This window comes from Callospermophilus lateralis, chromosome 8 (assembly GCF_048772815.1).
Source record: "Callospermophilus lateralis isolate mCalLat2 chromosome 8, mCalLat2.hap1, whole genome shotgun sequence".
In the NCBI taxonomy this organism is placed as follows: Eukaryota; Metazoa; Chordata; class Mammalia; order Rodentia; family Sciuridae; genus Callospermophilus; species Callospermophilus lateralis.
The window spans coordinates 117,940,014-117,955,973 of record NC_135312.1 but is presented as its reverse complement, the minus strand read 5'-3'; the positions used below and the strand labels follow the sequence as shown (position 1 = coordinate 117,955,973).

The following is a 15,960-nucleotide window of genomic DNA, read 5'->3' as shown; positions in this document are numbered from 1 at the left end:
GTGAGCAGGACAGGGTAATTCTAGAAGAGGAGTTGGAGGTTTTAAGTAGGGTGTCCAGAGAAGGCATCCATAGAAAGATATAATTGAGTTGAAGACCTAAAGGAAGAGTAAAAGCAGCTCCCATACACCTTGAAGGTACTCCCAAAAGATAGGAACTCACTGGGAAGGCTTTGAACAGAGTGTGCCCTCATCTAACTTAACAGACTCTTCCATTGCTGTGTCCAAGGTGAGCTATAGCAAGTCAAAGCAGGTGTAGGGAGACTAGTTAGGAAACCATTGCAGTAACCCAGGCAAAAAGACAAAAGGTGATGAGACAAAAGATGATGAGAAGTGGGTTCCTTTGGATAGCTCTTGAAGGAAGATTTTGCAAGGTTTGCAAAAGTATTTACAGAGGAGTGAAGACAAAAGCCAAGGATCTGGGCCTAAGGTGGTAAACACTGCAGAGAGGACAGGTTTTGGGGTAAGGTCTGGCTTGTGTGTGTCTGAATGCCCATTAGGTTTCCTCGTGGAACTCTCAAGTTGTAGATTGGATATACAATTCTGGAGTTAGAGGTGGTTCCAGGCTAGAGTTATAAATTTGGGAATTATCAGCATATAAATTGTTTAGATGATACTAAAGCCATGAGACTGGATGAGACCACCAAGAAACAGAGTGTAGACGGAGAAAAGGTCCAAGGACTAAGCTCTGGGAGAAATCCAATGCTAAGAATTTGGGGACAGGGCAGGCTCCAGCCAAAGAAATGAAAAAGAGTGGCCAGTACAGCAGAAGGAAAAGCAAGAGAATATGGTAGGAGCCAAGTGGAGCCAACTGAAGAAAGCATCTCATGGAGGAGTGATCCTTTCCAAAATGTCATTTTTATGGTACTTAGATCTACACTTGCAGATTTTCTGTGAAAACTGAAGATATCGTGTGTGTTTGTGTATACACACACATATACATACACATATCAACTAAATTAAAGGCTGTTTGTAATCACACCTGGTAAGAAAAGTATATTTGTGTTTGTATATATTATGCCATTAGCTTCCAAATGGAAATCAGTTTGGGAAAACATAAGATTTCATATTTTCCACACCTTTCACCATCTCCATCATCACAAATGATTGGTTCTACTTGTTCTTATGGTTGTATTCTCCTTATTTCATGAAGACATTTTTCAAGTTTAGTGTGATTACAAATTGAAAATACACTAATTCTCCATGATATAAGTTAATAAATAACCAGACTGACTATATATCATTTGGCAAAGTAAACACTAAATATTACTTCTACGCATATAAAAATGCTGAACTTACTTAGATTAAGCTGCAGGTCAGCTTTCCATCACTGTTACAAAATACCTGAGATAATCAACTTATAAAGAACAAAGGTTTATTTAGGCTCACAGTTTGGGAGGTTTCCATCCACTATTGATTGGCCCTTTGCTTTGGGGCTCTTGGTGAGGCTTTGAACCATGGTGGGAATAAGTGGCAGAGGGAAACCACTCACCTCGTGGCAGCCAGGAAGCAAAGAGAAAAAGAGAAAAGTATTGGCATCCCACAATTCTCTTTAATGGCACCCCACCCCCACAGTGATCTAACTTCCTCCCACTAGGTCCCACCTCTTAAAGGTTCCACCACCTCTCAATAGCACCATAGGCTGGTGACCAAGCCTTTAGCACAGAGACCTTTGTTATTCAAGCCATAACAGTATATACTATTCTGAGAACTCATGACATATTATAAAATGACAATGGTTTGTGAACATATTTATCATAAGAACATGTTGGCCACATTTACTTACTTAAACAACCTTCCTCAAACCATGGCTGAGAAATCTGGCTTTCTTACTCTCTGAGGAGATAAGCTGTTTTATTTTAATCACCTAACTTAGCTTAGGGAAGGGGTGGGGGGGAATAGATGTAACTCAGTTGACAGCCTTGCAGTACAGACATCCCGTCTCCACTCCCTTTAGTTTTTCCTAGACATGAGGCTGCCAGTTCAATAAGGCAATAAAGTAATGTAAATACAACTACAAGGCAAAACAAACAGCAAGCATTATCTCGCTGGAAGTAACCATAAATTTTAAAGTGCAATCTTGGCTATATTGTCAAAGGATTTTCTTGGTCTGTTTGCATAGCTGTATTTTATTACATTCTGAACTAATCTGGACTTTTTCTGGAGATTTATATTGTATACCTATCTTATTTACCCTCAAATCCTTGTGTACTACATTTCTCCAGCAAACTGAGTTGTATCCAAATCTATAGGTTCTAATCTCTAAGCAGTTCTGGTGAAGAGCTAGGCAGCACAATTCCTACCATGTGTTTTTAAAGACATATGAGACAGTGAACTAAGCACAAGTGATGGGGACTTCTCTGGGTGGATTTGGGTAGCACATATTGCCTGGGTTTTATTGCTTAATCTTCTGAGTTGCATGTCCTGCAAACCCACATGCACCTGACTCCAATGCCTTGGTCTGTTTTGCAGCCTCCATCTGTCACTATCTAATGAAAACTGCAAAAAGAAAATGTTTCCTTTCCATTACAACAGCAACAAAAATTTCAAGAATGAAGCCACAAAAATACCATGCCACATCACACGTCTTTTCTTAATAATAAGTCTGAAAGCAGTTAACATCAGACCATCATAGCAGGTCAAGGAGCATAGAGTTTCTAAACCAGACTTTCTTTAGACTTAACATTTAAATGTGATCATTATCAGAAAACTATGAAGGTAAAAAAATAAAAAATTTCTTAGTACCAGAGAATTTTTTTGATTGAAATAATTGTTCAGTTACATTTATAGCCCATACTCTGAACGAACCTTTCTTTTCTGTTAGATTGTAAACCCAAAAGAATAGGAACAAAGATATTTTTAATTCACTTTTATGTACTCTAGCATAGAACTATAATGAGAGAGATTCAGTCATTCTTGGACATTTACTAGAAATATTGTTTACTAAGTCTGCCACCTGGTACAGTTATGATAACTGTGATCATATTTTGAGAGAAGAAGAAGAGAGAAAACACACATCTATGGTCCCCATTTACTCAGGATACTTAAACCCACACCATGGATAAAGCTTCAAGTTTTCTTTCTTAATATATAAAGAGAAATAAGATATTACTAGAACAAGTACCATTGGCTGTCACTACCCTTTGCTTCATCTGTCCTTCCCTAGTTTAAAACACACAGCATGCCTATCTGTTCCTGCCACACTCAAACTCTCTGGATCTCCCTGGAACTCAGCTGTAGATCTCAGGCTCAGGCCTGGCCGGCAATTGGTTTCCCAATGTGTGGAACTGTTAATGGCCCTACTGGTTTTTCACATCAAGCCTCAGAAAAGTGCTAAAAAGCCAATGGTTGGACACTGGCCAAAAGGAGGAGATTTCCAGCATTTAAGATTTATATTTAACTGGAAAAAAGTTTAAATATCATAGTAAGTTGATTTTAGCACCCCTCCTTTCTTTCTTCCTTCTTTCATCCTCTTTTTCCCCTTTCCAGATACAGAGCAGTTGCCTCCTGGAGTCGTGTTCAAGGAATTGGGATTCCCTTGATTACTGCCATTGAAATTGTCTCCATCTGGATCCTTTCCTTTATCCTGGCCATCCCCGAAGCCATAGGATTTGTCATGGTGCCCTTTGAATACCGGGGTGAACAGCACAAAACCTGTATGCTCAATGCCACATCAAAGTTCATGGAGGTACTGATGGTTTTTACAATTGACTGAGTTTGCTGAGTTTTAAAATTTACCAAAGCTTAAAAGGAGGTAACTGGGGACTGGGCGCTTTAAACTTCACCCTCTTAAAACTTGCGGACATCACCGCAATGCAGGTGTGCCTCACTCTGTCAGTTCAGTCACACATCTTTCTGTCACAGGAAAAGAAATGCAAATCTAGAGTGTAGCTTCTTGAACAGAACAACTGTTTTGCTTCTCTCCCTTTCTCCCTCCTTCCCCACCACCTCATCTCGAATTGTAGTACCACCGCCAACACAATTCTATACCAAGTAACTGGGGATTCCAAAGCCCATTTACCAAGAAAGAGGGACCAGATTACTTTTTTTTGAAGAGTGGCTTTCTAACTCAAAGCAGGGAGTAATGCTTGCATATATTCATATTAATGTGAATTCTGTGTGATACACAAATATTATAAAACTGCAGAACTTTGTTTAATATTTTTTTTAGTTGTGGATGAACACAATATCTTTATTTTTATTTATTTATTTGTATGTGGTGCTGAGGATCAAACCCAGGGTCTCACGCATGCAAGGCAAGCATTCTACCACTGGGCTATATCCCCAATCCAAACTACAGAACTTTTTTTGTTTAACAAACTCAGTTTTTCTTCAATACACCTGGCCACAGTAATATTTCTCTGAAAATCTTAAGCACATGACTATGTTATTTAAAATGCATTTTTCCTTTGCAAAACTAGTTACATGTGGACTAAGTAGAACAAAAAGGATATCTATTTCTCTTAAATCAGCATAATTTAGTGCTTTGATATAAGCTCCACGCAGCTCAGATTCCACATTTAATCATTTACAGACATTTCAAGGTATGCTTTCCTAAGCTGGAAACTTCACAAAATCTGAAGTTTTTCAGTTGATCAGTTATCTTGTTTGGAAATTCTTCTTTTGATATGAAAAGTGCTCAGGAAAACTGCCAAACTGGCGATCTTAAAATTGAAGTCTTTTGTTTATCCGCCGACCCTTTTTTTAAAACTCAGGTCAGTTTTCACAGTGAAAATCAAGACATAGGAGGTTATCAGAATTTGACAGTGCAGACAAGGAATCTAGATATTCCAGACAAAAGCAAGAGAGGAAAGAGGCTCAGTATAAGAAGGTGTTAACTAATCCCTAGAGCTGGACAAAATGAGGTGTTACTTCATAAAGACTGGAGTCTCTTATATAAGCCATCATGCAAAGAGAAGCCACCGTGCAGGCAGGGGTGGCCTCGAGGGATAGCGGTGAAAGGGTATGAGTTGAGCTGATGGTATCTTGGAGTTCATTTCAAGTCTTGAGTCTTGTTCTTTTTACCTAATTTTATTTCCCCTCTTTTCCCCACTCTTTCCTCCTCAGTTTTGCTGTATCCTAGACTGACCTGAGGCCCTCTCCAATCCCTTGCTTATGACATCATTTCAAAAGAAATGGACTGTGCCATGGAGGGAGGAAGGGGAGCCAACCCTCTCAGAGCTCAGCTTCCAGGCCCTTTGCAACTGCAGACCTTGGGTCATTCCCACCCAGCCAGCAATGCGCCGGGAAGAAGGGGCTACTAACAAAGGGGTGGGGCTCAAAGGAGTGTTGCACTTCAAAACAAAAAGAGAGTCCTTCTAATTTTTTTTTTTAAGTTTAGGACTAAATCCTTCTCTAATGTGATATATATATATATATATATGAATGAAAATCTTCATATAAGCAGATTTGGGTAAATTAACTCCTTTGGGAATTTGTACTTGACCAGGGGTCTGGGCTTGGATGGAAAAGAAATTGTGCTTGTTTTCACTAACTTCTAACTGAAAGTTACCATTTGCTTCAATTACTAATGTGGACAACAAACTGCAATGGTATTTCAGAGTGCCATGACTTTTTCACTGATGGAAATAGCAGACAATGTCACACAGTATCACACCTGTATCCTCTTAAAATATTGTTTATGCTCAACACTGCTTCAACATTCTGATGGTTATTAGAGTCACCAGTCGGTTTGTTATTTAATTTGTCGATAAAAAATGTATGTTGTATCAGAACTTTATTTTTAATACGTTTTTAGACATCTTGCCATATAACTGGTTTCCATTGTATTCGTATATATTTTACTTTAAACATATGAATATTGTTCTCAGCTGAGCACTGTGGCACACACCTATAATTCCGGTGACTTGGTTGGTCAAAGCAGGAAGAATCCAAGTCTGAGATCAACCTGGGCAACTTAGAAAGACCCTATCTCAAAAGTAAAATATAAAACAGGCTGGGGATATAGCTCAGTGGTAAAGTGCTTGCCTAGCATGTGTGAAGCACTGGGTTTGATTCTCAGCACTGCATATAATTAAATAAATTTTTAAAATAAACATTTATTGACAATTTATATATATATTTAAATAGTCTGGGGATGTAGCTCAGTGGTAGAGCACCCCTGAGTACAATCCCCCTATACCAGAGAAAGAGAGAGAATATTGTTCTCCAAAGGGACTACAATGCTCATCAGACTTCCAAAGGAGTCTGTGTCATAGAAATAGTTAAGAACCCCTGCTTGAACTTTTTGTCTTCAGGAACCATTTTTAGATTATTTTAATAGACATACTGTAAATGTAACCCACTGGGCCCCTTTCTATATTCAGAAACCATCCAGTGGTTCACAGAGCAGCATGATTATTTTTTACTGTGGGAACTGAAATATTACAGGAGGCTGCATTTATCCTTAGTAAATAAACAATCTGAAGCAACATTGTAAGGAAGGAAAAAGCATTTCTTTCCAAGTTGGTGATGAATTTAGAATAAAAATGTGAATATCACTTTCCAACTTTCCTTTTTATGAAGTACTAAGTTTGCTCCTTTAAAAAGACATAAAGCTGAATACTCTACGGGTTCACAGATCCTTGCCCACTGGGAGCGCTTGCTAAGTAGGCCTTGGGCTAAGCTATGCTGCCTCAATAGTTTCCAGGTGGCCAGTATTAAAAGAGGGAGTGAGAGGGTAGTTATTGATGGCTCAAACCATCTGGCGTTGGGGTCACATAGCTGGCATACCAAGCAAAGGGTTAACTCCCATTACCCAAAGCTCCACAGATAAGCCACACAGAACCTTCCCTGCTTCCAAACAAGAGACATGCATTAAGTGCACTTTAACCACAATAATTAAAAGTCAACCAGGCACTAGCAGAATTTTGAGGCTTATCAATAAATAAAGATAAACATGTCTTGAACCATGTTTTATATACCTTGGAAGGGAATTCTTTTTCTGGATTAGGGCTCTTCATTGTGTCACTGAAACTTACAAAAAAGATCCTGTCAGGATAGTTTTTTAATATGTAGTTCCTTTGTGTGCTAGAGTCAAGCCAGGATAATTTTTGGAGTTTCAAAGTTAATTGAGTTTTGAACACCACACCCAAGCCCTTTACTACAGGTGGGATCATGAATATACAAATACATCTCCAAGGGCAGATTCTGAAGCTACAGAGGTCCTGCCCTGTTAACCTAATCACTATGTCCTCCTTTTCTCTCCTTTCTCTTCACTACACAGTTCTACCAAGATGTGAAGGACTGGTGGCTCTTCGGGTTCTATTTCTGCATGCCCTTGGTGTGCACTGCAATCTTCTATACCCTCATGACCTGTGAGATGTTAAACAGAAGGAATGGCAGCTTGAGAATCGCCCTCAGTGAACATCTTAAACAGGTAAATCCACTGAGATCTCAGAAACCTGGGCAAGACAGTGTTGTCCTTCAAATCAGCAGACCTACACTTCATAACAGCATTTCAGTTGATGTCACATTGACTATACGACAATGGTTCTGTAAGATTCTAGTGGAACTGAAAAATTCTGATTGCCCAGTATCTTCACTGTACCTTGTCTATGCTTAGCTATGTTTAGATGCACAAACACTGTTGTGTTACAATCGCCTACAGTACTCAGTACAATAACATGCTGTTCAGGTGTGGCCTAGGAGCAACAGGCTGAACCATATAGCTCAGGTGTTCAGAGGGCTGTACCATCTAGGTTTGTGTAGGTACACAGTGACAAAATTTCCTAACTATTCTTTTCTCAGGGTATATCACTGTCCTTAAGTGATGCATAGCCACACTGTGTATAGCAGATTTAGACTGATCTCCTAAAAATAAAAACACTGTCTTGTAACTATTTTCTTTATAGTTCTAGAGTTAGGGATTTCTCTTGTGACAGGGGAGCCTGCCTGTGAAACAGATGACTCCAGAGGCTGGGCCTGAAGAGAAACTATTCATTTATAATGCCAAAAGAGTATTGAGCAAGCGTATATGCGTGTCTATACACCAAATTGGGCTTGAAACTATGCCAGGGCAGAAAGAAGTGTGTGACTTTCTCCCCTTGCAGGATTCACAGTCTAGTTGTACAAATAAAATACAAACATGAAACAATCAGAAAACAGGATGATAAAACAGAGTCAACGTAGCCTGTACACTAGCTGTGGTAATCAGCTTTTCATCATGGTGACCAAAATGTGCCACAAAAATAACTTAAAGGAGGGAAAGTTTATTTGGTCTCATGGTTCCAGATGTTTAGTCTATGGTGTTCTGAGTCCATTACTCTGAACCAAGGTGAGGCAGAGCATCATGGTGGAAGGGTGTGGAGGAAGAGCCTTGTTCCACTCATGATGTGAAGAAAGCAGAGAAAGGGTAAGGAGGGGTCATGAGGTATACCCCCAGTGACCCATCTCCTCCAGCCACACCCTACCTGCCTACACTTACCACCTGGTTAGTCCATTCCCACTAAGATGGACTGATAAGGTTACAACTTTCACAATCCAAACACTTCATTTCCAGACATTTCTGCATTAACAGGAGTTTCTGGGTCCAAACCACATATCCAAACCACAACACTAGGAAATAAGAGGGGATTGACCTAGAATCATAGGGCAAGTGTTCATGAATGAACAAGAGTGAGCCTGGCCTTGGAGAATAAATGGGATTTGATAGGGAAGCAGAGGACACAGGATATTTCAGTTAGAAAAAAAACAAGAGTTCTTCTAGAAAGTGAATCGGCACCATGCATTTGGAGAGTAGGAGAAAAGAAACGAATTTCATTAGAGCAACATCTAAAGTAAGACTCATGAAAGGAAATAGCATTGAATTCATAAAACAAATTCTCTAAATTTTGGAGGTCCCAAATTTCTAGAAGAAATTCAAATATGCCAATAGGGAGTTAATGTTGGTACCTCCTGAGTAGCAAATAGATAGATAACTTTGGGCTTTAGAAGACAAAACATGATTCTAATAATCTTCATCAAATTGCTTAACCACTCTAAGATTCTATTTTCTCATAAGATGTATAAAATAGTACATTATGATAATAACCTAAAACATATAAGTTGCCTAATAATAAGGCATCTAAGTCACCTAGTTCCTAGTAGGTACTTAGCGCATGTTAATTTATATTAATTCAAAAAGTAAAACCAGGACTGCAGGTCAGTTTTCAGTCACAATAGACACATATATAAGAACATCCAACCACACCAAAACAATGTGAGTTATTGATGGAGTCTCCAAATCTCTCCCACATAATTATCATACACAAATATCTTTCCTCATCAGCAGCACTTTTTCAACTACTGTGATTTTCCTGAGCTTCAATTCCTCATCTATAAATTAAGCATAATGACATATAAATAAATGTTCTTATGAGGATTCAAAGGACTTGAGGGGCATGCATGTAATTTGTAAAATCTAACGTGTCATGCAAAGAGTAGCTATTACCTTTTATTGATGTTTGGCAGTATGATCACATTAAGAAAATTTAGTATGACTTTGTCCAAGCATAAATGTTTCAAATACTGCAGATGTGAATATATTAAGCAACTATTAAGTCTCATCCCTTCAAGGGAAGCAGTTAATTAGAATGGATTTATGAAAAACAGTGTTTTTAAATGATAGTTTTTGCATTAACATCATTATTGTCTATTTCAGCTTTGAGTTGTACTTCAGAAATAAATAATAATTTGTTCACACTTACATAGCATTTTAAGTTTTGATTCCTCCAAGCACAGATAGGTAGGATACATATTAACCTTGTTAAATTGATAGTTAAGAGATCTGCTCACACAAACTGAGATTCGAACCCAAAATCTGGTAGTCACTCAAAGCTGGAACAGGTTTTCATAACAATAAAGCAAGTCTGGCTACAAGTCCTTCAGGTGAACTATGGGAAAGCTAGCCTGGAGTAGGAAGCCTTGCCAGTCTTTGACTAATAGTCTAAGGCTCTTTCTTGTTTCTTACTTGGTTGTACCAAATTTTCTCTTCATTATAAAGACGTAATCAGTTAGGGGTTGTGTTTGGATGCTGGTAACAGAATACCCAAAATAAGAGTGAGCTGATCAAGTCAAGGTTTATCTTTCTCCCACTGCAAAAAGTGCAGATGCCAGTGGTTCAGTGGTCAAGGAGCTCAGAGGCCAGGTGCCCGCTGTTTCGCCAATCTCTCCTTCAGCCTTGGAAGACGGTATGGCAGCTCTACTTTTATGTCTGATGTCAGGGCAGCAAGAAGGGGAAGGACACACAATGCATGAGCATGTGTGTAACAGAGAAGGCTCCTCCTACTTTTAAGTAGCTTTTCCAGGAATCCACACATTGTCTACTTAAGCTAATTGGTCATAATTGTGTTATGTGACCAAGTAGTTGAGTAGGCAAACTCCCTTGCTGCCATACAAAATCAAGATTTGTGACACAGGAAGGAAGACAGGAGCGTGGATGGTGGTTAAGGGAATATCAAACTGTCAATATTACCTTTTAATATCCTGTTTGATGGCACACTCAGGAAAGGTGACATTCCCCCAATACCTTCCCTTTCCATTTTTCTAGATACACCATCTTTCTGTGTACACAAAATGACCCTTTAAAAAGCCCCCCATTTCTGGAGATTGGAATGTTTTATTTGTTCCCTCGATCATGCCCCCTGATGCCATATCCCAGGCTAGCCAAATAACTATGAATGATTAAAGAATTCTCAGTCCTTTGGACTACAAGGACGATTTGTGACAACTGCCACAGATCTTTTCAAATGCTCAACTGATGGTGTGTGTTTACTGACGCTTTCCCAGGCTTAATGTTATAAGCTTTGTGTTGAAGCAGTATTCATTTCCCAACTCCTGTTTTCAGTCAGTTTTATTTTGACATTAATTGAAGCCAGTTCCAGACAAGCTGCATTTTATGTCCCTGGTTAGCCTTCTAAATGCATGCAGTATAATACTCAAGCATAATGTGCCCAAATGAATGGCTGCAGATCATTCCTAACCTATGTTTTTTCTGAGCCTGAGCAGACTCCAAAGGCATGTAAACCTGTAATAGAAATCAGTCCAGGATCAGTGTATTCCAGTTTTTATAATTATGACTGCTAATAACACTTTGCCTTCATCTTCTGTTTGCAATATATCTTTGGAAACTACATGCTGTTAATAAAAGAACTTTAAAAAATCAATGCTAGCTTTCTTCAAGATGAGGAAAAGAAGAAAACTTGTTGCTGTTGCTTTTTCTGCTATTTTCCTACCATATTTTGTTTTCCAAGTGTCTTTGTAGATTTGTCCATTCATTTCCATGCCATGCTCTGTCACCTTGGCTGCCATGCCATCAATGCTCGTCAGTTACCTGATATTGAGCTAATAGCTCACCTTTCCCCATGCACTCACCCCCATCCACCTAAGCACCTGCGTACACACTGATGTGCTCACCTGCTGAGTCAGCCACAGTGTTGGCTCACCTCTGTCTTGTAACATCTGACCTGGCTCAAATGGCAAAGCCACCCTCCTTCCTGGCAACTGCCCCAAAACATCCTTGGCAACACCTTGATGTTGCATTCCAAATCTTAAGAGACCAAGGTCCTGCGAGGGTCTGTTCTCTCAGCTCTTCTCTGTGCTGTTCCACCCCTGAAGTCTTTTCCTTCCTTGTGTAGTTCTTTCATCTAGAATAAAAATGCAAATGTAACGTATTTTATTTTCTTACTTTCCTTTAGCGTCGAGAAGTGGCGAAAACTGTTTTCTGCTTGGTTGTAATTTTCGCTCTTTGCTGGTTCCCTCTTCATTTAAGCCGTATTTTGAAGAAAACTGTGTATGATGAGATGGACAAGAACCGATGTGAATTACTTAGGTACGATTCCATGTACCCATTCCACATAGCCATTTGGAAATTGGAGTTTCTCTGCTTTGCACATTTATAAAATTTTTACATCCTCTTTACATTCTGATTAGCCCTGAAAATTAAAACTGCAAAATGAATTATTATCTTTTTAGCTGACATAGCCCATAACTGATCCCAAAATTTGTGCAAGCCATGTCTGTAATCTTGCCACACCCCTCCTGAGGCTGTGCATAAGGGTTTGAGCCAACCAAGGGGATGATCTATCTGCAAATGTCCTGCAGATCTGAAACTGCCACTTAAACTAAGCACTTTTAAAAAATTCTAATTGCCCAGAGGACATGCTTCGAGGCAAGAAAAAATGCTTATCCTAGGATAAATTCTACTTAGCAGATTTTGAAACAATATGTTCTAATTATTCTACACTATTTTCTTTTGCTCTAGCTTCTTGCTGCTCATGGATTACATCGGTATTAACTTGGCAACCATGAACTCATGTATAAACCCAATTGCTCTATATTTTGTGAGCAAGAAATTTAAAAATTGTTTCCAGGTAAGACTGTTTTGCAAGAACTTCTTAAAGACAACTGAATGAGTGTATTAAGTAACTAACAGACACAGCCAATTCCAATTTTCATACTACTTTGATCAGCTACACTCCTTTTCAGTAGGGAAGTGAAAAATCACTTTTTATTACCTAGAAAGAGAGTCAGATTATGGGCATAACAGAAAAGCACTATCTATTCTGACAAAAACATAATCAGAAGTTAAAACTAAAAGGACTAACATAATTACATGTCAGTTTAGTACCATCTTTTAAAAAGAAATGCTCAAACCAGGCACAGGGCACACACCTGTAATCCCAGTGACTATGGAGGCTGAGGCAAGTGGATTGCAAGTTCAAAGCCAGCCTCAGAAAATTAGTGAGGCTCTAAGCAACTTAGTGAGACTCAAAATAAAAAATAAAAAGAGCTGGGGATGTGGCTCTGTTTTTAAGCACCCCTGGGTTCAATTCTCAGTACCAAAAAAAGAAAAAGGAAGATGAGGAGGAAGAGGAGGAGGAGGAATAAATGCTCAAATATGAACACATAGAATATACAAAATCAGTTCATTTTTTTTACTTTAGACTTTAACCAAACTCTTGACAAAATAAAAACTCTGCTATTAAGAAAGCTTTCACTAAATGCTATTTAACAGTGAATATAGTAATGACTTTTTCAAGTACAGTAAATGTTTATTGCTCTGGAAACCTGTACTACTATAACTTCACTTAAAATCAGTTTCCTTCTGTTTTTCAAACTTCCTTCTAGCTAAGCCAGAAGCTCCAAACATGTTTTATTTATGTGTCACTTTTTCAGATTCTAAAATGATTTTAGTATAGTTCTAGTCCTGATGGGATTTTCTTATCTTTGACCAGGATTTTTAATTTTAGCTACTAGTGCATATTAGGCAGAGTAGCATGAAGCTCAAGGTACAATTAATTATCTAATCCGAGTTCAGTTGGTGCCCCTACTGCTTCCTCAATTTTCCTGTCTGTAAAGTTGGATGATCACAGTATCCATCTCATAAGTAAGGCTTAATGCGTTAATATATGTAAACCTCTTGAAACAAAAATGCTCAGTATGAGTTGACTATTAGAGTTGAGAGAGAAAGCCCAGAAACTTCCTCCATAGAACTTTCAATCTAAAAGGAGACAGACATATTAACCAAAGAATCATACAAATGGGTGAAACTTGATATGGAAGTTGTAGCTGCCATATTTTTTTGAGGTCCCCTTGAAAATGCTTACAAGATACAAAATGCTCTGCCTAACATGGATTAACTAACTCACAGGTCATAACTAATACATTTTATAAGCTGAAGTTTATATCACTTGCTAATTAATTTACATATTAATTAGAGGGGAAGAGAAAAGTGAAGATACAAATTTTCAGAAATTCAACACACTTTTTTAATGGATCTTCCTAAAAAGGCAGTGTACCTAAGGGAAAGATTTCAATCTAGAGTCCTGAGTTATAATTCAGTTTCTTCTTATTATTATCCTCTCTGGCCTCACTGTTCTTATTCATAAAATGGGGGAAATAACACCTACCACCTAGGGGTACCCAATGTTGAGGGCCACTTGGGGTGCACCTGAAGCCCATTTCTAACCTTCCTATCCATGCCTTACTCCCTGGCCTCTGCCTGGAGATGCTCCCTTTGGCCAACACTGCCTTCCCTTCCTCTTGCACCTGTGAGTAGAATTGAAACAAGCAGCAAGAGACCCCTTTCTCTCCCGGGAGACAGTTTAACTTCTGCCTCCAGATGACAGGCCTCATACTCAGACCACTGTCCATGTTCCCTGTCCTCCAACATGCACACACATGGACCCCACGTGTTGGTGGACCCCAAAGCCTCTGTGTTAGGCTGGTAACGGGTGGGTGGGTTCGTGTTATTCACAGTCTGTTCCTTCTCCCAGTCATGCCTCTGTTGCTGCTGTCACCAGTCCAAAAGCCTGATGACCTCAGTCCCCATGAACGGAACAAGCATCCAGTGGAAGAACCATGACCAGAACAACCACAACACAGAGAGGAGCAGCCACAAGGACAGCATTAACTAACCATCTGCAAGACATTGATTCTCCTTGAAATCTTATTGGAGAAAAAAGTTCACGCAGTAACTGTGTCTCCAGGAGTCTCTTCTCTGATCCTTCTTCCTTCACTCAGGCCCTCCTCTGGATAAAAGTGCTCTCCAGATGTTTTCCAAAGCAGTGGAAGTGGATTCATTTATATGCACCAAGCCCATAAATCTCACTTCTTTAATTTATCTAATGTACATATTCCATATGTTATTTCGACACTAAAAAGTGATGGGAGTTGGAGGAGAATGGAGACTATTATGTGAACCTGAAGGATATTTGCTACTTTGCATGAAATTAGGGATTTTCAAGTACATAACTAGATTTTCTATTTTTTAAGTGATTTTTTTTTCTTCCAAATAGCATGGGTTTAAGTCACCTTTTTTTAAAATGTCATTCAGTGCCAGTATTTCTTAACTGTGTGGTAGCCTAGAAATGATTGAGCCTATTGACATACATTTTGTTAAAATAAAAAAAAAAAAAGAAAAGAACAATATTCAGGTGAACAATTACATTAATGTTTCTCACCATTTTATTTTTAAAACATGAATTCTAAAGCTGTAACAAATACAGGCATACAAACCAGACTGGTAACCACATATAGTAGTCTAACAGCTGCTATTGAAAGAATGTTTAAGAGCTTGTATTTTCTTTTTAAATGGTGTTTTATTACAGAAGACCTTGAACATATTTTTATGTTAATTTCAAAAATAATGCTGGGATCCAATAGTTCTGTTTTTCACAAACCCAAATGTTCTTTTAATGTAAGTTTTTTTTTAATGTTAAAATCATGTTCCAAAATTTAAATGACTCATTAAACTAAGCCTGAGACTTTCAGTGCAATGTTTAGATGTCTAAAGCATAGGTAGGAGAAAAAGATCGAATATTTTTAGAAGATTTGGAAATTTTCACTGAAATTTTGGGTAACAGTAACATACATGGGTGTGTATCTATATCTGTATCCATGTATATAGACACACATATCGCCTTGTATTCTCTTAATTTCTCCTAAAATGTTAGCTGGCCATAAGACTTTTTTGGTTATTCTTTTCTCCAATTAGGAAAAATAATTTCCAAGTGTCCAGGCAAGTGTACCATGTCAGTGAAATATAGTTACTGCTACCATGAACTTTTGATTCTTCTTTGGGTGACCAGAAGGAACCCAAATCCCCACCTCATCCCTATTCCCTAGTGGTCACCATTTCAAAGGGCCCACAATGACTTTTTCTGGGCATTTTCCCAAATGTTTACAGACTGTGAGTACAGCAAAAAAGAAAAAAAGGAAAAAAAAACTTTTACTATGTGTGTATATGTACATATATATATAAACAATTATAAGTTTCTTTTAGTCTATTTTTGTGATTGTCTCTATAGAGTGTGTGTGTGTGTATGTGTGTGTGTGTGTGTGTGTGTGTGTGTGAGAGAGAGAGAGAGAGAGAGAGAGAGAGAGAGAGAGAGATGCATGAGTGTGGTGGTACATATGGATTTAATCTAATCTAATCATCATGCCACATGGCTGTGCCAAAGCACATACTCTGATGGAATCTAG

At 38.5% G+C, this 15,960-nt stretch overlaps 1 protein-coding gene across 1 annotated transcript in view; it reads left to right on the top strand.

Annotated features, from left to right (window-relative positions):
* Positions 1-15,754, top strand: part of Ednra (endothelin receptor type A) — a 53,904-nt gene extending 38,150 nt beyond the window's left edge. Inside the window, exons 4-8 of the mRNA XM_076864221.2 lie at positions 3,487-3,685; positions 7,223-7,375; positions 11,673-11,806; positions 12,239-12,347; positions 14,253-15,754. Coding sequence (XP_076720336.1) covers positions 3,487-3,685; positions 7,223-7,375; positions 11,673-11,806; positions 12,239-12,347; positions 14,253-14,393 — 736 coding nt within the window. The 3' untranslated portion in view covers positions 14,394-15,754. The remainder of the gene's footprint in view (positions 1-3,486; positions 3,686-7,222; positions 7,376-11,672; positions 11,807-12,238; positions 12,348-14,252) is intronic.
* Positions 15,755-15,960: the final 206 nt, after the last annotated feature.